The sequence below is a fragment of the Marmota monax genome, unplaced genomic scaffold, assembly GCF_021218885.2.
Source record: "Marmota monax isolate L192 unplaced genomic scaffold, Marmota_monax_Labrador192_F-V1.1 WCK01_AAM20220418_F8-fsc00092, whole genome shotgun sequence".
Lineage (NCBI taxonomy): Eukaryota > Metazoa > Chordata > Mammalia > Rodentia > Sciuridae > Marmota > Marmota monax.
Genome location: NW_026692583.1, coordinates 2,080,359 through 2,107,174, shown reverse-complemented (window position 1 = coordinate 2,107,174; position 26,816 = coordinate 2,080,359). Strand labels below are relative to the sequence as shown.

General features: G+C 42.2%; 1 protein-coding gene across 18 annotated transcripts in view; it reads right to left on the bottom strand.

Annotated features, from left to right (window-relative positions):
- The window catches only part of Clip1 (CAP-Gly domain containing linker protein 1), a 128,389-nt gene that overhangs the window by 59,579 nt on the left and 41,994 nt on the right, over positions 1-26,816 (bottom strand). For 10 of the 18 annotated variants that reach the window (XM_058579829.1, XM_058579828.1, XM_058579824.1 and 7 more), the window contains 10 exons: positions 24,085-24,209; positions 21,879-22,101; positions 18,045-18,242; positions 17,401-17,504; positions 14,676-14,736; positions 12,954-12,986; positions 9,673-9,777; positions 5,006-5,950; positions 2,961-3,077; positions 655-712 (listed from right to left, as the gene is read on the bottom strand). In XM_058579829.1, coding sequence (XP_058435812.1) covers positions 655-712; positions 2,961-3,077; positions 5,006-5,950; positions 9,673-9,777; positions 12,954-12,986; positions 14,676-14,736; positions 17,401-17,504; positions 18,045-18,242; positions 21,879-22,101; positions 24,085-24,209 — 1,969 coding nt within the window. The remainder of the gene's footprint in view (positions 1-654; positions 713-2,960; positions 3,078-5,005; positions 5,951-9,672; positions 9,778-12,953; positions 12,987-14,675; positions 14,737-17,400; positions 17,505-18,044; positions 18,243-21,878; positions 22,102-24,084; positions 24,210-26,816) is intronic. The other 8 variants (XM_046446101.2, XM_046446100.2, XM_058579834.1 and 5 more) reach the window with 5 other exon arrangements.

Below are 26,816 nucleotides of genomic sequence, written 5' to 3'. Positions count from 1 at the left end.
TGCTGAAATGTCCCCTTAGGTTTTTTGTTTGTTTGTTTGTTTGTTTATTTGTTTGGAGGGGGTATTGGGGTGGGGGCAGATACTGGGAATTGAACTCAGTGGCACTCGACCACTGAAACCACATTCCCCAGCCCTATTTTGTATTTATTTAGAGAGAGGGTCTCACTGAGTTGCTTAGCATCTCGCTTTGCTGAGGCTGGCTTTGAATTCGCAACCCTCCTGCCTCAGCCTCCCGAACCGCTGGGATTACAGGCGTGCGCCACCTCCAGGCGTCCCCTCAGAACGCTGCGGAAGAAGCCTGGCTCTCTCCCTCCCACATGTGCGTCTCAGACAGGCTCCCAAGCCTTTTCCCACATCTCTTTCTTCCTTCCAAATAAAACTCAATTAAGCTATCAATGACTAAACCTCAAACAAGGTAACACTTTTCCCAGGAATACTTACATTGTATTACGGACTAAGCCTTAAGCCAAAAGAAAAAAAGAATTACTTGGGAATGTGAAACTTGGGGAAGCCAATAGAATCGCGCATTCCTGCACGCTTGGCAATGCCGGGACAATGAGATTAGACTGTGGAAAAGGTGTACTGAGCGGCCAGCTCCAATGGGGCAGTGTGACGTGCCCTAAGGTGACCTGATCATACTGTCATGAGACATACCTTGCATACTTCTCTGGACAGAGGCTGCCTCCTCCGAAGCATCAGCAAATTTTTCTTTCTTAATAAAAAAAAAAAAAAAAAAACCAGATAATCAGAAGAGAGATTTCAAATGATAAAAGGTATCAGTTACAACCACAACACTGTCTACATTGTGTTGCTGGTTTTGTTTCATTAAAACATACAAGTACCAATTACTGGCCAAAGGTGTACCGTGCACAAGTGCATGTATACATACAAGTAAGTGAGGCATGTGTGGCCCGTGCATGCGCAGTGTGTGTGCATCCCTGTACCAAGAGTAGGAACTTATCCACTTATGTAGATGTACACATAGGCATACACATGTGGTGCCTGCGCATGCTTTGTCACATTGCTTACACTCAAATAACAACTTTCTGTTCAGAAGTCTGCTTGAGACAGTAAAAAGTTCTGGATTTCTTTATTTCTGAGAATAACCTGAGAAAATTTAACTAGATTCAGGTCTAACATCTTGATTCTAGATCAGTCTCAGAAATTTGTTCAAGGTTTCCTTTTCTACACATGACAACAAGCCAAGATAAAACCACTATCCTGGCTGTCCTGAGATTAATTTTGAGCTGATTACCCCAGAGAATGTTTAAATGAATATTTCTAACTAAGATTACTAAAAGATGGACATACAAACCAAAGTCCATCAAAACCCTTAGAATGCTAGTTTGTGTTATTCCCAAAGCCAGACTTGAGGTGGCTTGTATTCTCCAAAGAGCAAATAGAGGGATACTCTGATTTAGGAAAAAACCAAGGCATCCTGAAAGTGTAGGAAGGGGACAGAGAAATGGGGAACTCAAAACATTTTCTTAAAGGATACCAAATCACAAAAGGGTGATTTCCAAGTCAACTTCTTCACATAATGTAGCTAAAAAATTATATGCCAGAACTGTCCAACAGAACTTTGTATGATGGTGAAAATGTTCTCAACTGCTCTTTGGCCTTTAGCCACATGTAGCTACTGAGCACTGAAAATGTAGCTGGTGTAAGAGCAGAATTAAATTTCAATTTTATTTTTAATTCATTTAATTTTATGTGCATAGGAGCCACCATTGAAAAGTATGGCTGTATAATTATCATTAAAAAGTAGAGCCGGGCATGCAGGCACACACATGTGATCCCAGCAGCTCAAGAGGCTGAGGCAGAGGATTGAAGTTCAAAACCAGCCTCAGCAACCTCGAGGAACTAAGCAACTCAGAGAGACCCTGTCTCTAAATAAAATACAAAAAATGGCTGGGTGTGACTCAGTGGTTGAGTGCCCCCGAGTTCAATCCCTGGTACTCAAAAAAAAAAAAAAAAGTAGAAATCTGTAACATTTAGATAAGAAATCATAGCCAGGCACAGTGGTGCACACCTGTAATCCCAGCAACTCAGGAAGCTGAAGCAGGAGGATTCCAAGTTTGAGTTTAGTCTCAGCAATTTAGCAAGACACTGTCTCAAAATAAAAAGGGCTTGATGTGTCAATGTTAAAATACCCTGAGTTCAATCCATAGTAACCAAAAAGGAAAAAAAAAATCAAATCATATACTTTTTTGTTTACCACTGTGGTTAGCTGAGAAGTATAGCAAGTGGGGAACAGGAAGGTAGGTTGTGGAAGAGCTGGAACAACAGACTCTGAGTAGCTACCATTTCTCTTGTCTAGTTTCTTCATAGGTTTATGACTTTCCTCTTCCATGACACATGAGTACCACAGCCCCTGTTCACAATTACCAGCTTTGATTAAGATCAGGTTTTTGGTGTAGAAGGCAAAGTAGGAGGGGGAAAAAATTGAGAAAAGGTTAAAAAAAATCTGTTTCAAAATCTGGAATTAAGAGGAAATATGAAAAAGACAGTAATTACCTAAGGTTGAATACAGCAAGTTGTAACCAGTGGAGGGCACTGAAGACCAGGATAGCCAGGCTGCTGCTGCCCAGCAAGGTCACAAAGCAGGAGGTGAAGGCACAGCACAAGACATAGCCTCACCAACAAAGAAACCTAAAATGCTGGGTTTGCAACTAGGCAGGGCTCCAGGTTCAGCAAAGCTAAACAGTGAGTAACGTTCCAAAGCAGTGCTTTACCAAAGGCAAGAGAACAAGAAAAGTATACCTACCGTTACTGCCAGTTTGTTTACTCCAATTCCCCTCAAGATAATTTATCAGCCAATAGCCAATACACTCAATTTAAATAGGCATTTTGAAGGAGAAAAGAAATAGCTTAATCTTTCTCTTTATGGAGATTTAAAAAACAACAAGATTAGGAAATGGCCAGAAATCCTGAGAATCAGGTTCCCAATAGGTACTTACCAAAATATGAAGTTCTTTTTCCAAAGCCTCTTTCACTCGACTGACTTCACTCAAGTTTTCCTCAAGGTTAGTAAGCTTTAGCTCTTTTCCCTGGAGCTCTCTGGCAATGCTACTAGCCTAACACACAGAGTTACATGGTATAGAAGCAAATGAACAAAAAGGAAACAAAAAGAATGATAAGGAAAAAACAAAACAAATATAAAAAAAATTAAAAGAAACAAACACAACAAAACAAAACTGAAAGGAATAAAAAGGGTTTTTTTTAAATTCTAAGACGCCAATGACTTTTCAAATAATCAGTTCTAGATATGATCATCTGTCTAATGGTTTTTTGTTTTGTTTTGTTTTTTATCAAAATACACTATTTTCCCACACCTAAAATTGAGTACCAGCAAAATCCGAAGCACAAAGTGCCAATGCTTACTTCCTAAATGAGCTCCTTGACCAATTTACTTCCTGGATGTTAAAAATCTAATGCTGAGAGTGCAGCTCTGCAATACAGCCTAACCTCAGCATGTGGGAGGCCCTGGGTCATCCCCATCATTAAAAAAACAAGGAAAAAAAACAAAAAACCTTAAAATAGGGATGGTGGGTGCATGTGGTCTGTATTTTTCCATACTTTTATAAATATACATTCAAAACAAATTTGGAAATCCACTAGACAATAGCCACCAGAACTTGGCTTTCATTAAATCTTGACGTGAAAAAGTGACCCAACCATTAGTTACTTATTCTCTTCTAATTAAAGTTTGTGTTTTGATTGGTGTTTTGGAACCACATGAGGAGATTAGAGAAAATTTCCACAGCTTTGTCATCTTCAACTACAGGTAACAGCAACATCTGCTATTTGTCTGTCCTCACCTCTCCCCATTTAACCAAGACAACCCTTCCTTCTTTTGTGGGAGCAGCTTCTCCCACAAAAAGCTCAGAGCATTCAGCATCAGTACCACCACCTCAACCATGGTAGGACTGGGAAGATCTCTTCAAGCAGTCCTTAAAAATAAAGAAGACATGTAACAAGGCTAGTTAGTAAGAAATGGAGCAGGCTGATGGTTCATAATTTCTATGTCTTGGCCATAAGCATACTTGTCTTCCCTCAAAAAAGCAGGGGACAGGCCAGGAGCAGTGGCACATTCCTGTAATGAGAGCCTGAGGCAGGAGGATCACAAGTTCAAGGTAGCCTCAGCAACTTAAGAGAGGCCCTAAGCAACTTAGTGAGACCCTATCTCAAAATAAAAAATAAGGGCTGGGTTGTGGCTCAGTGGTAGAGCGCTTGCCTAGCACGTGAGGGGCATTGGGTTCAGTCCTCAGCACCCACATAAAAATAAATAAAGTCATGCTGTCCATCTACAACTACAAAGGGGGGGGGATGGGGATGTAGCTCAGTGGTTAAGTGCACTTGGGTTTAATCCCCTTCCCTCACCCCCCAAAAAAGCAGGGGCCAGATCATTTGCTTGTGGCATGGAAGAAAACTTCAATGCAACATTAAGTGGCAATGCAAAGGGCTCTGAGCTCTTGACCTTCTGTGAATGTTATTTATCACAAATGTTCATTCACAATAGTCTAGAAGCACTCAGTTCACACTGTTTTTATATATAATCCTACAGACAAGGCAGTGATGTGGGTGGGAAAGGAGGAGACAAACTTATGTTTTTATCTTATCCATCCACTCATCTACCTAACCCCACCATCACAGGGAGTTCTCTATTTAAACAGAGTATAGACTAGAATTAAGCTTACACAGGAGTTCACATCATAGTCTAGAGATGAAGTGGTAGATAAAGTACCCAGATTCAAGGAACCAAAATAAACTAACCCAGTTGGGCAGTTATTTTCTTCAATCTCCTCACATGAAACCATACTTGAGATCCTAAGAAGACACTATATATTATATTCAATTAGGAGCGCTACACAATTTGTTTTCATTAAATAAGGAATTTGGGGGATGAATGACCTCAACTCAAAAGTAACATACAATGCAAAATAAGAAAAACCAACAGAGAAGGAAAAAAAAAAAAAAAAAGATGGAGGACTTCGATACAAACCTTGTCACTTTCAGCATTCTTTTCAATCTCTAAATTTTGAATCTGTTTCCCAGCTGCCTCAAGCTGCTGTCTAAGTTTCTCCATATCCAATTTACCTTCGGAACTGGCTTTCCGAAGTGCATCAAGATCCAAGAGCTTTTCTTCAGCAGCCTTTAGCTGTGATGTAAAATTATCAATGACCTTGGTTTGTTCACTGTATTTGGTTTGCAGTACCTCTAGCTCCTTTACCTTTATTTCAGCTTCCTGCAATTTGTTTAAGGCTTCTTCCATTTCTACTAGGTGCTGGTCTTCTGCTCTGTCCAGTTTGGACTGGATGGTTTCCAGGCTGGTCTCCTTTTCCTTAATGATCTTCATCAGTTTAGATCTTAGGGTTTCCATCTCTTTAGCGTGCGCAGACCGCTCAGAGTCTTGTTTGTTCTGTAAATTTTCTATTTCGTGCTGGTAATCTACTCTCAGTTTCTCTATTTGCGTCTTTAATTCAGCAAACTCAGCGGACTCTGTCCCAACCCCTTTGCTAAAGGACACCTTCAGCTCCTCCATCGCCTGCTGATGGGACGCAATGGCAGTCTCCAGTTTGGACTTCCACAAAGCTATCACATCTGAATTCTCCTTGTTGGCATGGTCAAGCTTGCTCCTCAAGGACTCATTCTCTTTGGAAAGTTTCTCTGTGGCTGTGTGCAGAGCCTTTATCTCCTTCTGATATGTCTCTTCCCGGACCCCGAAGTGCTCCTTCAGAGAAGTTATTTCCCTCTGATGGTCAGCCTGTGTGACTTCTAACTTTTCTTGCCAAGAGCTTATCTCTTGCAAAAGGGAAAGTGACATATCCACGTCCCCAGCAGGCTTACTGGACTCCAGCCTTCTTCGGAGCTCAACCACTTCCTGTGCTCTCAGCGCTAGGTCTTTCTCTAATTCCATTATCCGAGACTTTTCTGACACTGTAGCCACCTATTAATAGCATTCCAAAGAAAAAGAGGTGATTTAAATAACAAATCACTGATGATTTTCTTCACTCCAGAAGATGGTAAGAACTACCTTATCTCAGGCAACAAACCATTACAAATGCCCACAGGTGAATTTATCTCCCACTGTGATAATAGCTTAAAAAGCCCAATTCTGGTAGAACCAATTCAAAATTATAATCTCTGGCAAACTTCCACCTTTTGATACGCTGAAGAAAAATCTAAAATGAATATCAGTTTAAGTCACTCCAAAAATACTTTCTTCCTTTAAAGCAGCATAAATCAGAGAAGTACCCACTAATTAATAATAAGTTAACAGGAACTTTGGAAGTTCTCAGGTATAGGCCCCTGAGGAACAAATGCTCTTAATTTGCCCAGTTTTTTCCACCCCACTTCATCAAGGCTGTACAAATGCCCCTCTGTCCAATGCTGGTGGCTATGGAGTTGTGCCATCCAGGAGGAAGCCACTGGCCATACACAGCACTGAGCCCTGAATGCGGCTCCTTTGGGGTGAGGTGATAAGACACATCAGGATTTGAAGACTCAATGGAAAAAGAATATAAAATATCTTGTTAACAATATGCTAAACTGATTATATAATAAAATTTTGAATATATTGGTTTAAATGTGTTATTAAAATTAATTTCTCCTGTGGCTTACTAAAAAATGAATATGGGTACCAGAAAATTCACAAATTCTGTATGTGTGGCTTATATTCCAAGTCTATTAGCACTAGTATAAAAAGTCTGAAATCATCTACTAAATGTTTCAATGAATAACATATCACCTGAACAGTAAAAGCTTCAACTACATAATAAAGAATTTTCTAACTTTTTTAAAAGAACAAAGTAAGAATGATTGCTTACCTGTAAGTTAATTATACATTAGGCTCTTAACAGACGGTCCCCTTTCTGGATTTCATAATTCTATCAGCATTTTGATGTACAAATCGGGTTGCCCCAACCCAGTGGTTCCCAACCCATTAATCATCTGGAATGTATGTCAAAAATGCAAGTTCCCAGCTACTCCTACATGTTTGGGTTCTATTTAAGTTCTAAAGGTCTTAAAATAAACACCCCAGAGCTAGGAAAAACACTGTCTAAACCTGTGCCCTTTCAGTCATAGAAAATGATTCTCCCTGCTACCTGTTAGACAGGCAGTTTAGGGCATGCACTATGTGGAAAATGGTAGCTTCATATGTAAAATTATTTGACTAACCTGGGAAATAGAAGGGAACACAAGTGATTTAAAAATATCAGTGAGTCCCAACTTTCAAGGATCAAAACTCCTCTGAATTTAAGACTCCTCTCCCATACTGCCTTTGTTGGGACAGAAAAAAAAAAAAAGTTCCTTTCATTTCCTCTGGCTACCTGTGTGGGTTGTGATACTGATAGTGTGCACAGGAGAAAAGGAAAGGAAAGCACGCGAGTCTAAAAGTGCACAACCAGCCATTAGATATTTCAAAGCTGACTGGAACTGCCGAGCTTCATGGTTACAGATGCTTCAGGTTAAAGGTGTTAATTAATTTTCATACTATTTTCTGGGGAGGGGACAGACTAAGAATTTGGTACCTAAAAATAAGAAATAAAACATGTAATAAACTCCACTACAAAGTCTATAGTATAAAACCCTAAAATCCAACAGGGCAAATTGTTCTTGGTCATAACAAAACAGTCAAATGGAGAGAATACTAAGTAAAGAACAGGTGGAAAAGGAATAAATAAGAGTGTGATTATTTCTTATATGGCATTTTCATTTATGGAACAGCACTACTTCTATTTTTAATTTTATTTCCCAAAGTCTGTTGGAAGTCAAAATTATGTATCTGCCTCTCCCACTAGCTTGAGGCCACAGAAGTCCATAATTTTTCCCCCCCTTGGGTGGGGATGGAACCCAGGACTCCACACATGGCAGGCAAGTGCTCTACCCTAGCCTTCATGTCCTATACTTCCCTCATATTTTCACAGTACCAGGCACATTGTTTGTGAACCAGACTAATTTGTTAAGAGGAATTCTAAAGTGCTCCTGAGAAGGAATGGAGGTGATAATAAACTTACATGGGTCACTGGTTATTTGCACACTTGGCAAGCCAAGAGCAAAGATCAATAACAGAAGATATACCTAGCATGCACAAAGTGCTAGGTTTGGTCCCCAGTATCACCAAAAAAAGAAAACGTAATTGTGGAATCATGTACACTTTAATTTGAAATAACTGGATAAACCATGCTGTAAATGGATGCTTTCTTATCCAAAGCAAAAAAAGAAAGCACTGAAGTTGTTTGCTGCCAATACTGATATATAGGAGAGGAGTTCAGAAATTAAAAATTCCACCCATCCTGACTTCAGCAAAATCATATTGAAGGGCCTGGACCTCACTTGGTCCCTGGTATTTCCCAGATCAAGTCTTGGGCTCTCAGTACAAAGAAACAGCACCAAATTACCACTGTTTTCTCTTTTCTGAAAACCAAATTCACATAAGAAACCTTTAGTTTTGAGGTTGAGAATATTTTCTTTCTTAAAAAATAAAACTTAAGATTAAGAGAAGGAAGATTACTTGGTTACCTGGATTTTTAGGTCAGTGATTTCTCACCAAAAGAAATTGCCATAAATACTAATAATTTGAAAGAAAAAATGAAGATACCAAATTTGATCAGTGACAGAATAATTTTTGAATTTTTAAAGTTAAGGCCAATCACAGTCAAATTCATGATTTAAAAGTTACATATAAACACATTTTTATACATAAGTGATTCTGATTAATTTGTAGATCTTTCAGCACAAAACTATTTTCATAATATCCTCTGATAGTTAAGAGTACAGACTCTGGAGCCAAATGTCTTAGATGAAAATTCTGGCTCCACTATTACCATTAGCTGTGTGACCCTGGGCAAGCTGCTTAATTCCTCTGTGCCTTAGTATCCTCCTCTGTAAAATGGGAACAATATTACTACCCACTTCCTAGGGGCATGGCAAGACTGAATAAAACCTACAAAGCACTTAGAGCAACATGTGGCATGATGTGAGCATTCTATAGGTGCTTTAATATGTAAATAAGCTTAAAACATGAGGAATGCCCTGGCTCCAAGGGCCAAACACAGTGGGCTGGGGACAGTGAGAAGCCATCCTGTTCCCCATTTGCATGTCCCTCCTGGCCGACTTTAAGACTTTAATCTCCCAGGTGATGGGAAGGAGGGAGGTGCAGAGAAAGATCAGCTATCAAGAAAAAAAAAAGGAGAGAGAGATCACCAGGGTCAAAGACCCTAACTCTCATTAAAAAGAGCTAATGTTCCAATTTCCTTCCCCTCCTTGAGGCTAAGGGAAGAGGCAGGGAATAACCAATTATTTTGAAAATACAGTAACTAAGAATATGAGAACAAGAAGACAACTGATGCTTGTGGCAAACCAGACAGGTGAACTCCAAGGTACTGATACAAAAAACTCAGAGAGGGTGGTGGGTATCCACATACTTCATGAAGTTTCTGATCTTGATCTTGATTTTGATTTTGGCTGAGTTAACAAAAGGAAGGGGTCTTCATTCTTTTGAAAAAAGATCTGATATGAGCATCTATACCTAACCACAGCTGTAAGCTCATGAACTCCTGAGCAGGCTGAACCACTGAGTCAGGGCTCAGGCCAACCGCAAGGCCACTCGAGGCATCCACCACCCACACGCAATGGGCTGCTTCATTAGATAGTGAAAGCCATTACCCTAGTGTCTTCTAACTCCCTCTGCAGTTTGTCAGCTTTGGTCTTTTCAAAGAGCAGGCTCTGTTCAAGCTCCTTAATGCGGGCATGCTCCAGTTTGGTCTGCGTCTGTTAGTGAAAAGGAAGAGGAAGAGAACACAACAGTGCCACCTGACATGCCAGCACGAGAGCGCGAGCGGCATGCAGGCTGAGCCATCAGTACCTTCTGCCAAAGGATGGACAAAAAGGGCATGGAGGAAGGAAGAGAATGGAACTGCAATGAGGAGGAAGGTGAGGATGGGTTCTGTGCGCGGAAGGGTAACAGTGGGCAGAGGACATGAGTGAGTCTGTTGAGAAAGAAAAAAATGGAAAACACACGAGGCAAGATGAAGTGTCAGATGCATGCAGCCAAAAATAGGTTATATTGATAAGTTTATCAGCATAAATTAGAATAGTTAATAGTCCTCTAAACTATCATCTTCCCTCCACCCCATGTTGGCTACTTGACATTAACGTGTATGTAACTGACTTCCTGACTTCAAAAAGCAGACTGACTCTCAGCATGATCATCACTAGCACCTCCCTGTGGAGAAGACAAGGTCATGAATCATCAGGTGTTCAGCAAGTCTGCAGAGCAGACCCTTGCACCTGGCTAAGTGCCATGATCAAGGTCAAGAACCAGTCTTCGTAAAGGGCATCCAAGTACTAGAGCTAAGGAAGTCACGGTGGCAGGCTCTGCTCAGATGGGTGAGAAGGTCGGAGGGAGGCTCCCAGCCATGCTCTCGGGTGAGGTCAGGGACAGAGCCACCAAAACTAACCCCCCTCCAGCAAGATTTTCCAAAGGCTGTTTGTTTCCAGGGACAGAAAAAAAAGGAATCAGGTTTACAAAGAAAACTCAGTAAAGACTGAGAAAACTCAATCTTTACAAAGATTACCCTTCAGTCTAAAAAGGCCAAAAAAGCAGCTCAGAGCAGGGGATAGTTCAGCTCAGACTATAAAGGGGCTTACTTTTATCCTAAAATGATGTTGTTTTTACCAGCTAAGCAGTCAGAGAGGTATGAAATGGTGACAGCACAAAGGCAGGAGACTGTACTCAGACCAAAGATTGGGGAAGAGCCCAGCATGAGTCAGGAGCTCCACAAACTCAGTGTTCAGATTACCTAGGGGGACAGAAGGTAACCACTGGCCAGTGGGCTCCAGTGCAGCAGAATCTTGCCCAATTTGAAGCAATCCATGTATCAGTCCAAATGTGTCTCTTCTCCCAACTACCTCCCCCACCAGGGACCATCAGATTGATCCTCTGGCCAAGCCCACTGACAAGCTGCTCTTGGCAACTGCTGGTTACTCGGATTAACTTAAATATCTTGTGGTTCTTACTGGCCTGAGCTATAAATCTTGACAATTAACAGGCAATGAAAAGTGACAAGTCTTAACCAAGTGACACCAGGTAGTCCAGAGTAGGCATAGGAGGTGAATGTGAGGCAAGGCTACAAACACCTTCACTCACTCCCTCAGCACTCTAGGGGCTCCAGGGCATTCCGAGGCCACTTTTGCTTATGAATCAGGCATAAACAAACTATCATGGATATGTAAAAGATGAGTGAAAAATATTTTAAAATCTCCACCTGCTTCAGCTCTTCATCTTCAAAAAAAAAAATCAGAACCAAATATCCTGGATAGTCCCCACCTTGGTCCAACATGTGCCTTACACAGAGTCATTCAGCTTATCTACTTTGACAAGAATCTAGTTCTAGAACTGGAATCAGCTTCAGGAACTGAAATCCAAAGGAAAAAGAAAAGGCAACAGTCCCTTTCTCCCCTTGACACTTGCCCAAGTGTCCTCTGGGCAAATCATCACTGCATGCCATTTACTGTGGTATTGCCCCCATGTGGAGATGTCCCGGCTGAGTGCCGCAGCCCCCTCCCACAGGGCGTGCACACAGATGACCGGGGGCCCATGGCCTTCCACCCCTAGCAGCAGGAAGCCAGTGATCCACATCCATGTCATGGCCGTGGAAAAATGGGACACGGAGCAGGACAAGCCTCCCTTTAAAATGATGGCTTTTCTCAGCACACAGGAGGGTTTCCTGCGGGGAGAGTCCTGGGACAGGGAACTGAAAAGGAGAGCAAGGCCCATGAGAAGCCATAGAGAGGCAGGAGGCAGTTCCCATGCACACCGATGCTGAGGGCAGAGCAGCTGAGCCTCTTCTGGAAGCAGAGAGGAGACTCGAGTACTGAAGCAGCTCCGCAGAAAGGACCGCCTCAGAACCAGGCTTTTAAAACACTCCGACTCGAGTATTCTATTTCAGGATGATAGGAAGAAAAATAATTCTTTAATTTCACTCTCTTGTGCCAGTAAATCAAAGCAAAATGTTTTGGGGTTCTTTTTAACTGGATTCACAGCTGGCAGGGTACACCAGAAGCAGTGCTCTGAATGCCACTTTGGTGAGGTTCTATTGGGTGTTTATCTTTTTTTTTTTTTGTCTTTTTTTGGAACTGGGGGGTCAAACCTAGGGCTTTGAGAAGGCAAGGTAGACACTTTGCCACTCAGCCAACTCCCAGCCATATTGAGTGTTCAATCAGAGGAAGGAAGAAAAAAAGCATGCCCAGTGGCATTGTACTAGAAAAAGCTCCCTTATAGTAAATTTATTTTGTGTGTATGCGGGATGGGTGCTGGGGATCAAACCCCAGGGCCCATATATGCTATGCAAATGTTCTACCACTTAACTGCATCCCCAGTCCAAGTGACAGTATATTTAGAACACAATGTGGTCACTGAAGAATGCTGGCCTCTGGTTTCAGAACTAGGGAATATACTGTAGCTACAAATGGGAGTTTATACTTCTTGTCAATAGCACTAAAGGTGCTGGCCAGCAGGGGGAGCGCATGTGAAGCATCAGTGCTGGAGCTCACCCACAAGATCAGACAACTTCCCAAGCAAGTCATCTAATGTGTCCTATGCCGTCAGCCCTCGCAGAATAATTCTACTAAAATTAGAAGACATTAGGGATTAGGTGAAGAAGGCCAGACCTCCAGACAAATTTTTTTCCTTTCATCAAATATTCTTTATAAAGCAAGCACTTGCCTATTAATTAAGCAAGTGAATTTGTGGAGCTTAGTCATTACATACAATTTCTTCAGGACACAAATATAATTGCTTTGAAAGCCACATGCACAGAAATATTAAGGTCAATGTCCCAAGGTCAGCTTATGCAGTTAGTATTTGAGTATATCAATAAGCATTTTAATCTGGAATCAATCTGTGTTAACAAGGGAAATATCCACACAGTGAAGTGCCCTCTTACATTCTCAGGATCTTCAGAAATCTGGCTCTTTTGCTATCAGTAAAAAAAATAAAAAAAAGTAAACAACAACAAAAAAAGAGATTGAACTAAGTTTTCAACATGTGTTAGAGTTTCAAGATGACTAATTAATTTCAAGTAAGTTTATCAGACAGACTATGCCAGCCTCGTGCAGATACATAATTTTAACTCAACCCTCCCCAAAATACCAGAGGCTACAATTCATGTGAATTAGATGATGACATGAAACTTCTAATGAGACTGTGGGGTGTTTTTAAATGGATGAGAACAACACAAAAGTCAACTGAAGGAATGTGACCGTATATGAAATGGATGAGAAAGACGACTGTACAATTATTAAAAACCATTCTGTTCTGGATCCTGTAAAACTAGAACTCAAAAAGTGTTCCCCTTGCTCTTTGCCGACTGCAAAAATATTTATTTCCAAAGAAACCAGAGCTGCTGTTGGAAAGGGCCCCTGAAACCCAGTGTGGACAGCCAATGGACCCAAGAATCGTGATGGTGGCAAAAATGTTACCTTCTGAGAACCACACTGACCTGTGCAGCTTTTACTAAAACATATTACAGATTAAAAGAATAAAGCATTTGCAAAATTTTTAAAAGTTGGTAATTTACATTTGTATTCATATACCTGGCAGTGGTTTGAAAAGCATCAAAAACCAATTAATTCTGGTGTCTAATTCAAAATTAATATGAATAATTGTGAAGAAGAGACAAGATATCTGACTGTAAAGGAAAATTTGTATGAATTTTAAATATGCCACGAAAGTAAAAGCTAAAATGCAAATTTGCTCTTCTTTTTCGCTCTGGTAACTACTTTCTTTTTTTGTATATGGTGCTGGGAATCGAACCAGGGCCTCCCATGTGCTAGGCAAGTGCTCTACCACCGAATCACATCCCCAGGACTGACTCCTTTAAAATAATAAATAAATAAATAAATAAATAAATAAATAAATAAATAAATAAATAAACGATTGCAATATAATTTATTTCTTTTATAGAGTTACAAAGATTTGTCCTGCTCAACTGAAAAACAAAGCTGACAAAGGCTTTGTTATGGTCCTTGTTATGGTCTATTCTGATGAAATTTAAAATGCTCTTTTAAAATGCCATTTCTACCCTAGCACCACAAAAAAAGTATCATTACTTATTTATTTGGAACTTGAGATTAAACCCAGTGACACTCTACCATTGAGCTATACCCCCAGTCCTTTTGATTTTTTTGAAATAGACAGGGTCTTGCTAAGTTGCTGAGCCTGGCCTTGAACTTGCAATCCTCCTACCTCAGCCTTCTGAGTTGCTAGGATTACAGGGGTGTCACCTGGCAAAAATGCCTCGCAAAAAATGTCATTTCTCATAATTAGAGGAACGGGTATAGTCTCACTTAGGATAGTTTTAAATTGAGAACACACTGCCAGGTTATGACTTAATGAAATCCAATTCACAGCTTTGAATTCTGAAACATGAGCACAGAAGTGAACATGTCACTCTGCTACAAGAACTGGGACACAAGTACTTCAGGCTCCAGGACAGGAACCATCACCTTGGCCACAAAGCCTTGCTCACAGCCCTACTTGGCAAGAGGCTAGGGTGCTGACCATTCTCTCCTGAACATCTAGCAACAAAGGTCAGCGGGCACAGGATATCACCTACATTTGTCAATATAGGCACCCTTTTTAATTTTAGGGAGCTGGGAGGGTTTACCTCAAGATCGCCTTTGGTAATTGATTCTTCTTCAACCCGGAACTGAAGGTCCTCAACCTTCCTGTGGAATAAAATAAAAAGAAGCACTTAAGAAAGCAACTAAGGACCATGGCTACTTTGTACCCCCACCAAAATCTGTAATCAGTATTCTGGAGAACTCAGATGAAGTGAAAAGGAATACCTTGGAGTCCCAAAAATAAAGAAATGCATCTTTGGGGCTCCAGTTTATAATAGTTATATTCTAATTATTTAGAAAACACCAAAGTTTTATTCAAGTACAAACTCCAGAAGACATAAGGTTAAGATTTGAGAAAAATGCTGGGTGTGGTGGTGCATGCCTATAATCCCAGGGGCTCAGGAGGCTGAGGCAAGAGGACTGTGAGTTCAAGGTCAGCTTCAGCAATTTATCAAGGCCCTGCAACTTAGCAAGATTCTGTCTCAAAAATAAAATATAAAAAGGGCTGGGGATGTGGCTCAGTAACGGTTAAGTACCCCCAGGTTCAATCCCAATACCAAAAAAAAAAAAAAGAATTGAGAAAAAGTAACTGGTTTCCTTGGTCACAAACACAGAATGAATCTATCAAGACAAGACTAGCCTAGCCAGGTATGGTGGTGAACACCTGTAACCCCAGTAACTGGGGAAGCTAAGGCAAGAGGATTAGAAGTTTGAGGACAGCCTGGACAACTTAGTGAGACTATCTCAAAATTTGAAAAAAAAAAAAAAGATCTTGGGATGCAACTTAGTGGTAGAGCACTTGCCTACATATGCAAGGCTCTGTGTCTAGTCCCCAGTACTGCACACAGGTACACAAGGTATGACCAGCCTAAGAAGAAAATGTCCGAGTCTCATGGAAACAGGCTCAAGGCTTCAAGCGTTATTCCTAATTTTCAAGACAGAAGCCAAGGGAGAGTGACGCAGAACACAAATCTCTCTATGTCACCTCATATCAGATGTTTAGGTGAGGCTAGCAGGCTTCTCATGCAGAAGAGGCCCCAGTTTTAATGTCTCTAAGGCAATACCAGCACTGCTCCAAGGTTAGGGAAAACGGAGTGAAGAATGATTTGGGGAGGAAGCCATCAAAAATCCTATTCTTTGACTCTAAAATGCACATTTTCTACTTTCTCACACTGTGAAATCTGACACTGGGCATGGTTTCAATCTATGTCATCACAAAGTCAATTAAATAAAGTGATATTCAGAAGATTTAGAAAATCTAAGTAATGTCCACACTATTAATCTCCCACCTTTTTTTTGGTGCTGGGGATTGAACCCAGGAGCATACACGCTAAGTATGCACTCTACCACTGAACTATGTCTCAGCCCCACATTATGCATCTTTCCAAAATTGCGTGCAAACAAAAGGGAAATAGGACTGGGATTGTGACTCAGTGATAGAGCGCTTGCCTAGCACATGTGAGGGTTCAATTCTCAGCACCACATATAAATAAATTAAAGGTCCATTAACAACTAAAAAAATGTTAAAACAAAACAAATTAAAAAAAAAAGAAAAGGGAGACAAAGTTCATACTCTAAGTGCAAAAAAACCGAAATTCTTCAAACTCACTGTTACTTCTACCAAAATTAAGAATAAAAAATCCTATTCAATTAAATGGGAACTCTCATTATGCGTTAAAACACAAGACTATTTGGGAGCTGGGGAACATTTCTGCAATCAGAGTGATTTAGAGACAGAAGCAAATGGCACTCTCAATCTCTCCTTGCCAGCCAGTTTTTGAATGTTTCTGTCTCCAGTAAGGAAGACAGGCCTTGGCAAAGCCTGTATGGCCCTCACTGTGTACCTGGGACTCTCCTGGGCAGGCAGTAATATTGTTATTACTGAACTAAGTTGCTCTTATCAGAAATGACAGGATGGTAGAGGACAGAGGACAGCTTCCCAGAACCCAGGAATGGTCACACAGTTTCCATATAGACACTTCTCAGAGGTCTTGTTTGTTCGTGGCCTCAAGGAGCCTCCTTGTTTAAGAACCAAATTTCTCTATCTCACACCACTTAGCATTTGATTTCATACTGACTTGAATAATTCTCTAGTTGCTCCTCATGTGAGAAATTCCTAAGGACTAGAACCTTGCATCAATCACCAGGCATAATATAATCCCATAAATAGTAGTGACTTGAACTAGAACAGCCACAGGTGAAAACTGGTTGGAATTACCTCCACATTTCTGACCAAGGACACCCTCAGGAGATATCTCAGCCTGCACAGGGAGCTCAATAAATCTGTTAATCAGGTCATGTCTAAATGAATCCAAACTTCTTAAAAAATGTCAAATCAAAGTGCATCTTCAGCTACTTGGAGAATAAGGAAAGAAGATCACAAGTATGAGGCCAGTCTAGGCAATTCAACAAGACTGTTTCAAATAAAAAATAAAAAGGGGGCTGGGACTGTAGCTCAGTTGGCAGAGTGCTTGCCTCTGACATACAAGGCCCTGGGTTCAATCCCCAGCACCAAAAACAAGGGGAGAGGGTGCTGGGGATGCAATTCAGTGGTAGAGCAAGCACCCCTGGGTTCAATCCCCAGTATTGCCAAAAATAAAAAATACAAAGCACACCCTCTTCATCTGCAGGAAGTGTTGTTGGGTTTCTTCTGAACACACTCATCCCTTTGGTTCTGAAGGTGAACAAGAAGGTTGTTGCTGGGAAATTTCTTCCTAAGATCATTTAAAAGGAAAAGCACACTTGCACTCAAGGACAGTTAGGGATCACCTTTTCTCCTCCTCCAGTTGGTTGAGAAGCTCCACCTTCTCTCTGTCGGCTGCTTCCACCATGGTTCGCAGCTGGTCCATCTTGGCTTCCAGCTCCAGGACATGCTGGAGAAGCAAGAAGGAGAGTGAATGGCCACATTCTGACCAAGACACAGGCCGGGGTCCTCCAAACAGCTACTGGTAAGGGTTACCATGTTGGGTGGGCATTACTCTAAAACCCTGTCATCTCCAAATGCTTTCTACCTTAATAGGCTATTCTCAGCAGCTTTCCGAGAAACTACATGATGAAAAAACTACCATAAAAATCAACAAAGGGCAACAGTTAGCCGACTCTCCTCTTTCCTGAAGCTGAAATGCATGTCAATAATAATCGACAAATGGGAGCTAGGATGGCTGCCAAGGCCCAAGTGAACAGTGGCTTAACACAACAGGCCCAGAAGCCTGGAAATAAAGACCAAAAGGCTGAGGACGGATCAGAAGAACAAAAAACTGCACCTAGTCACAGCTTTCAAACGAGCTCAACCCAAAAGCTGACACGCGGTGCTCTCAAGACCAGCTCTTGGCTCCAAGCACCAGGTGCACCACCTCCTCACTCAATTTAGGAACCATCACCATCTCCACAACAAGGTCAGCGCCAGTCTTCACCTGGTCATGCCCGTCCCGGGCCAGGGCTAGCTCCTGCTCTATCTCCCCCACGTGGCTGGTGGCCTTGGCCACCTCGGCCCGCTCCAGGTCCCGCTCAGCCAGCAGCTGCTCAATGTGCTGCTGCTTCTCCTTCAGCGCCTCCTGGAGGGCAGTGGTGCCCGAGATCTTGCGGGCGTAGCGGGAGGAGGTTTCAGTCAACTGCAAAGGAAAGTTAGAGAAGTGAAGGGCCATGGCGCTACCAGGGAGACAAGCAGGGAGCAAGGCATGCATGGCGGGCATCTCCTCAGCAAAGCAAGAGCACGCACGGTTGGCTCGAGGGTCTGCCAAGTGCTAGGCAAGGTTCTCAGCAAGAAAACAAGACAGCATAAACCTTTGCCTGTGATCCTCACATCAGCACAATGAGCCCAGGGAACAATCCAGAAGGCGTTTAGAAGACCACATGGCTCAAATCACAAGCGCTCTGGGCTTGGCTGACTGGGCCTTGTAGGAATCTAGAAAAATCCCACAGGACCCATTTAACAAGTTTCTCTAGATTCTATTTCAGCCTGTGCAACAGTTATCTTCTCATGATGACGTTTTGGCCAATCTTTTGATCCTTAGACTTGAGGTTGAGACCTTTTTAAGCTTCTTAATCTTCTAAATACCATTAAGATTTGAAGAAGTCACCCTTGGAGTCACAAACTTTTCTTCAACTGATTAAATAGTTGGTTTTTTATCAGAAATCTTCATCCTTCTTTCGAAAGGAAAGACATGGGAGATCTCACCCAGGAATCCACTTCAGGCCCTATTCCCCAACCAGCATAGAGGGAGATAACGGTACCTGCTTTCATAAGCATATGGCCCTGTGTGATTGAGTGGGGTGTCTGGGTGTGACACACAGACAAGAATGGAGGGGAAAGCAGATGGGGAGAGAGGGAGAGAGAAGTTTATGGACAAAGAAAAATAGGCTAAAGGGAAACACGTGAGAAACAGGAGACCAAAGGAAGAAAACAAGGGAAGAGAGACTGGCCGGGACCGTCAGCCTGCCATCTGCTAACTTTTGCTATTTTATATCCAATCCTCCACCTTGGGCTAAAGTCACGTAAAATCCCAAAGACGACGATGCACTGCTAACTGATGGCAGGTGACTAGAAGAACTGAGGGCTCCTCTGCGCTAGACCCTGGAGGAGTGAGCAAATGGCTCTGCCCGCGGCCCTGTCCAAGGCGTTCAGCAGAGCCCGGCTCCAGGGCTATTTGGCCTTTACTCCACCTTCTCCAGTCAAAGCTCCGCTGTCGCCTGAGTGCTCTTCAGTCAGTCTGTCAAGCCCTCACTGCAGGATGTGGACTGATGAGATCTTTCACAATTAATAATTCAGCGATTTGGTAACTATATAAAGAGTAAGGGATCTGGTCAAACCCAAATTGCCTTTTGCTGTTTCATTTAGTGAAACTTCTGGAATTAGTTTAAACATATTGTAGGGAGGGGGTTCCTATTCTTTTAACCATTTGACCCTGACTTTCTACTTTCACGATATGGCTAAATTATTCAGTTATAACATCTCTTATGTAGCTAACATCTCTTCTTGTATATATTAAATGTAAGGTCCCAAACGAGGTACAGAGATGCCCAGGGGGCTCCTGCAAACACACAGGGTCATGCAGGAAGCTTTCAGACGCCAAGGGAAACAGAACATCTGCTGGACACCCTGGAAACAAGTGGACAGAAGCGATTTGGTTTCAATACTGCATTCCAATTCTTTCCACAGCTCCCCATCTTTGCAAAACTGGGTTTTGGCCACTGCCAAGATAAAAAACAAGTCCTGTGCAAAAATCAGTGCAGTCTAGCAAATGAAGGTGGAGATGGTGAATCTATTTTTTTTTTTTAAAGAAAGAGTGAGAGAGAGTGAGAAAGAGGGAGAGAGAGAGAGAGAATTTTAATACTTATTTTTTAGTATTTGGCGGACACAACATCTTTGTCTGTATGTGGTGCTGAGGATCGAACCCGGGCAGCACGCATGCCAGGCGAGCGCGCCACCGCTTGAGCCACATCCCCAGCCCGAGATGGTGAATCTAAAGTTTGACAAGAAGTGCCAGAACAACAGGGCACAGTATGTCACTGTGATTATTAAAAATGAATTTAAAACATTAATTTTTCTTTCAGCTTCTCTTTTCCTGGGACAGAAATGCATCTCTGAGCAATACAGTCAAAAAGACACTTTTAATTATTTTATATTCTTGTCATTTTCATTCATGGTTATTTCTGATTCAGAAACTATAGCCACCCTGGGCTGAGGTGGTCCACGGTAGAGCACTTGACTGGCATGTGTAAGACTCTGGGTTCAATCCTTAGCACCACTGGGGGGGGAAAAATGAAAGGAAGGAACTGAAGCTACCTTACACAAACACACAGACAGGCTGTACCACAGGGCAAGGAGACTCATCTCCCACGAAATTTTCCTCACTAAATGAGATAAGCTAAAAGAAATCAGAACTTGCCTAAGTAAGAAGAAAGACTGGTAGGAGCAGGAGGGGCTGGTATTTCCCAAAGAAATGACGTCCATATTGGAGCTTGCAGACCCTCTCTGAACAAGGCTTTGTCCAAACAAAGGGGTTTTCGTCCACCTCCAATTCATTCTGGTCACACTTTCCTCCTAAGGATCCATTTGTAATTTTTCTGTTGAGAATGCAGTCCTTTTTTTCATATGCAAACTGAAATAGTCCCCGTGGTATTTATTTTACCTGAACATAAAAGGGGAAAACTCCAGCTGGCTGGCAGAAGAGTCCAACCCCACCTAAAGAGTCTAGTCCTCTCCTTTCTCGGTCCCGAGAAAATGAGGTCAAGGGCATTCACCGTCATGAAGCAGAGACACTGAATTCACTCTGGAACAGAACCTCATGCTGCCACTTTTGATGTCAACGGCATCTACCTCACCTCAAGTAAATACATTTAAGGGCAGGGGATGAGGCCAAGAGTCACTGCTCTTGGCCCCAACAGAATACCATGTTAACAAGAAGATCAAGGTGCCATTGTGACTCTGATGAACATATTTTCATTGCCCTGAATGAGAAAAAGGGGAAGGAGATAAGGGTCAAGAGAGGAGAGGAGAGGGCCAGGAGAGGGAGGAGGCACCATGAAGTGGCTTTTCCTTGCACTCTCTGGTCATGCCAGGAACATGTTACACACTGACTGCTTTCAGGAAGCCAGACTGTTTTAATATAATATTAAAATCCAAAAAACAAGCTTTTCTCAAAATACTTAGTTCCTAAAAATATTTGAAGAAAAGAGAAAGAGACCACACTTGAGAAAAAAGATCCTCCAAACCTTCCCATCACTTTGTCCCAAAGTAATTTCAGAGAAGAAATTAAGCAGTAGTTGCAACGGGTTCACCAAAAACAGGTAGATTTTTAAGTATAAGAATCCTAGCCAGATGTGGTGGTGCACACTTAGAGCTCTTTGGAATCTATGACTTAGAATCTATCCCAGTGGCTCAGGAGGCTGAGGCTGGAGGATTGCCAAGTTCAAGACCAGACTCAGCAACTTAGCAAGACCCTAAGCAATTCAGCAAGTCCCTGTCTCAAAAACTAAAAAGTGCTGCAGATGTGGTTCAGTGGATAAGTGACCCTGGGTTCAATCCCTGATACCAAAACAAAAAAGAATCTGAAAAGCGCTATTATAAACCCTTCTTCTGTCAAAAGCTGCATTCCTGCTGGAGTTGGCATGTTCAGAGCTTACTTGCACAGCCCTTGGCAGCAAGCCACGGCCAGCACTCAGCACAGGGACAAGCAGAGCAAGGGCGCCCGCAGGGGGCAGCACAGTGCCTGGGAGGCAGAGTTCTAAGAAGAAGGGAGGCTTACTAGTCCTGTCCGACTGGGCTTGCTGCTCACAGAGGAGGCCACGGAGCTCATGGAGCTGAGGGAGGAGGCGGACGGGCTGCGCTTCAGGCTGGCAGACGTGGTGGCCATTACGCGCCTCACTGCGGCAGCCTTGGCTTTGGCTGGTGTAGTGGAAGGGAAGCCAATCTTGGTCACTTTGTGGACCGGAGCAAACAAGCCATATTTGGGTTGACACTGAAAATACCTTCAGAAAAGAACAATAAGAACAGCAACAAAAACAATTTAATTACAAGAAGTAACACCTGTAACAGAAAGGCTCTCCAAAGTAAGTGTGCCTGGTGTGCTGGGACTTGCACCTGGAAGCTGGGCAGGTGGCTTTCCCACCTGTGTAGCTGAGTGTCAGGTGGTACGCTGGGAACAGCATGGCAGCACACTGCTCATTTGCAGCTCAGGTTCAACACATAATATTTCTACCACCTGGTAAATGTATAGCAGAGAAGCTCAACAATACAGTGTCCCCACTTAATAAAGCCAGGCCACACAAAGGGGAAAAGCACACAAGTCCTGACTGGCAGATCCACCAAGTCAACATGGAGAAATTCTAGTAATGTCAGCTATTGGACAACCTTAGAGCTCTTCATCCTTGAGAATAATGATGGTCTAACATCAAGAACAGGTGGTTTCAGATCCACTGCTGCACCAAGAGGTTATTATCTCCACAAGTCATTATATTTGGCAGATTAAGCCCACATGTGTACAATCGACTGTGCGTGCCCTACAGGTAGAATGTTACCCACAACACTTCAAAGATCAAGGGAAGCATTAAACATACTGTATACTACTAACAATGATGCATCCCCGGGGCTGGGTGGTGGCTCAGTGGTAGAGCGCTTGCCTAGCATGTGTGAGGCACTGGGTTGGATTCTCAGCACCACATATAAATAGATAAAATAAAGGTCCATTGATAACTAAAAAATATTTTTTAAAAAAATGATGCATCCCCATCACAGTGCCCAAGGCCTCCAAAACATTTAAAAGTAAATGAGAGAAATCCCCCTTGCACTCCTTTGTGCTGCTCTTTGACTCCCATCAGGTACTGGAGGCCAGAGGCAGTGGTCCCTGGACCATGGCTCTCTGGCCAAAGGATGGAATTCTCATCAGACAGGAAGACACATATTACAGTTCTTTTCCTAACAAAGGCAGTCACCTTCTCTTCTCTCCATCCCACCCCCAGATGTCCTAGAACTTGTAGGAACTTCCTATAGTTTGCTATCAAAAGGGAAAGAAATAGCCAGGTGTGATGGCGTACACCTGTAATCCCAGCAGCTCAGGAGGCTGAGGCAGAAGGATAGCGAGTTCAAAGCCAGCCTCAGCAACAGCGAGGCACTAAGCAACTCAGTGAGATTCTGTCTCTAAATAAAAGACAAAATAGGGCTGGGACTCAATAACTGAGTTCAATCCCTGGTACCCAAAAAAAAGGGGAAGGATAGCACGATGTTTCCTATTTTGAAAAATAAACTGGGTGAGGTGTTACAGGAGTGCGATCCCAGCTACTAAGGAGGCCAAGGCAAGAGTTGAAGCTCAACCTGTGCAACTTAACGAGATCCTATCTCAAAATAAAAAATAAAACTCAGAAAAATGAGAAATTATACCCCATCTGATTCAAATGTATGATATGTCAAGATCATTGTACTGTCATGTTTAATTAATTAAAACAAATAAAAAAAGATAAAAGATAAAAAATAAAAAGGGCCAAGAGTAGTGCACACACCTATAACCCCATCATCTTAAGAGACTGAGGCAGGAGGATTGCAAGCTCAATGACAGCCTCGGCAATTTAACAAGGCCCTGTTTCAAAATAAAATACAAGATGGGCTGGGGAGGTGGTTCAATGGTAAAGCACCCCTGGGCTCAATCCCCAATACCAATAAATAAATAAATACTAATAAAGGCTGGAGATATATAGCTCAAGTGGTAGAGCACCCTGGATTCAATCCTTAGTACTGGGAAAAAAGAGACAGAGAGGAAAAAACAACTGCTGCACTGGTTCAGAATCTATCAAGACATATCAAACTTTACTAAAGAGACAATCAAATTCCAGCAGGATCTCTGGAAACAAAAGCACAGCTCTTCAGAACACTCGTTCCTATTGCACCACGCACACGGACAGTAGCTTGAGTAGCCTCACATACAAGAGGAAGACACAACCTCAAGAATCCCAACCAACCTTGTTCCAGCGACGGCACCATCATTCTTCCCAAGAGGTTCGTCCAGCTCCACACCACACCATTCCCCCTTGGCAAAGTCAGTCTCCCCAAGAAACCGGACAACACCAGCCTTGGTGCCACCAACCTGGAAGAAGAAAAGGTTAAAATGATGAGATGGACATGATTCTACAGCTTACTCCTTCATCATTTCAGCAGCAGCAGCTTCTCAGCTCTTTGGGAGCTGTCACAGACTGGCAAAGTTACTGGGTGACTGACATTGCCAGTCTGATCCCATACCTGGCATATCCCAATAATGAAACAGCTCGTGTAATGTACAGTCACTAACACTGCTCTCCAAAGCAATTGCTCCCTATCTTAGAAAAATACTTTTATTGCTCCAGAGCAATTTTCTTGGTTGAAAATAAATTTTTGCTACAAATAAAACCTCTACATTATTAAAAGGAAGCAGAATTCACCCATAATCCCTACATAACAAGTGCTGTTTATTTTCTCATAATTTTTCTTTCACATATTGGTCCATGAAGGCAGTGACATGTGCATATCCACACATCCACAAAACACGCTTAGTTTGGGCCTAACTATAAGGAATATGAAAATCCACTGTGAAGCTCTGTTTCCTCACAACTATTAAAATCACCACTCCTGTGTGTGTGTGTGTGTGTGTGTGTGTGTGTGTGGTGTGTGTGGTGTGTGTGTGTGTGTTTTGTTTCTGGGAATCGAACCCAGGGCCTTATGCATTCAAGGTAAGCTTTCTACCAACTGAGCTATATCCCCAGTCCCTCATGTTTTATTTTATGTGAACTATTCCAAGCCATGATTCACGCTTAACTTTGGTCCAAGCCAACCTGGGCAACTTAATGAGATCCTACCTCAAAATAAAAAATAGAAAGAGCCAAGCATGGTGGCACATGCCTAGAATCCCATCAGCTTGGGAGGCTGAGGCTGGAGGATTATAAGCTCAATGCATCGGCAATTTAACAAGGCCTTGTCTCAAAATAAAATACAAAAAGTTCAATATGTGAATGCTATCTTTAAAATTACCCAACCAGCACTACTAATTGCTCTTTCCCTCACATGGACATGAAAGCACATATGTGTTTGAGTCTCTGTGCATGTTCAGAAGTCCCATATTTTAGCCCCTGCACTGGTAGTACAGTTATTGCTACGGTACAGTTGGCATTGCATTTGCTAGCACTTGTCTCCCTTGCTCCTGTACTGCTTCAGAATGTTCCTTGATTTTTTGCTTTTTTTCTATTTCTTTTTTCTCAATTTCCATTTCAAAAACTTCCCCAATTTGGGGCTGGGATTTCGGCTCAGTGGTAGAGCAGGAGGCTCACATTGGTGAGGCACTGGGTTTGATCCTCAACACCACATAAAAATAAATGAAGGTATTGTGCCCACTTACAACTAAAAATATTAAAAAAAAAAAAAAAAAAAAACTTTCCCAATTAGAAGAGAGGTCACCGCCGGAAATTAAGACTATCACCAGCAAAATTATAAATACAATGCATGTACAGTCAGAGACAGTCGCTGCTAACGTTTGGATTTATTCTCCCCCAGCTTTCTGTGGTTGAATATGGTTTGTTCCCACCAAAATGCATGCTGAGGCCTGGTTCCCCCAGCAGCAGTGTTGGGGGTGGGGCCTGGCAGGAGGTACTGAGTCACAGGGACAGGGCTCTTATGAATGGATTTATGCCTTCCTGTCTGAGTGAGTTCTAGCTCTAGTTGGGAGTGGATCAATCACGCCACAGTGGCTTGTTATAAAGCGAGTTTTGCTTTCCCTGGCTCTCACTTCTGCACATGCTGCCTGTCCTTCTGCCATGGAGCCCTCATCAGGAACTGAGCAGATGCCTCCACCATGCACTTGGACTTCCCAGACCCCAGAATCATGAGCCAAAATAAACTTTTCTTTCTAAATTACCCAGTCTTGAGAATTCTGTTACAACAAAAAAATGAACTAAGAGGCTATTTAGTATTTCACAGAACAGATGAGCAGCAATGTGCAATTTACCTACTTTTCTTATGAAATGGTCCTCTTTTTTTTGGGGGGGGGGGTACTAGGGATTGAACTTGGGGGTACTCGACCACTGAGCCACATCCCCAATCCTATTTTGTATTTTAATTAGAGATAGGGTCTCACTGAGTTGCTTAGCGCCTCACTTTTTGCTGAAGCTGGCTTTGAACTCATGATCCTCCCCTCAGCCTCCTGAGCCTCTGGGATTACAGGCATGTGCCACCGTGCCTGGGGGGTCATCTTTTTCTTGTCGATTTCAAAAAACTCTTTCTATTTGATGAATTAAAATACTATATAAGTTAATTCTTGAATAGGCAATATATTCTTAAGACTTTAAAAAATATAAACCTGTAGAGCAGGTTTACTTACTATACTCTTATATGCCCTTCATGTACATTCAAACCACCACAGGTAACCAATATTCCTGATTTTGAGGGTGTCCTTGCTCCTGGTATTTCTTTGGCACATAAAAGCAAATGTTAGGGCAACCCCTATCAGGTCCCATCTTGCCCTGCAGGAACTCACTCTTTTCTTCTCAGTTGAATAAGTCCTACTCAAAATAAAAGCAGATGTTAACTTATATTTTTCTTCTCTCCTTTTATTTTTACCCAAAAGGCAGTGTTTAATAAAAAAAAAAAAAAATTACATGTCATCTCACCATATAGATGCATTCATACATTCTAACTTCATTTTTTTTTTTTCTGGGTACCAGGAATT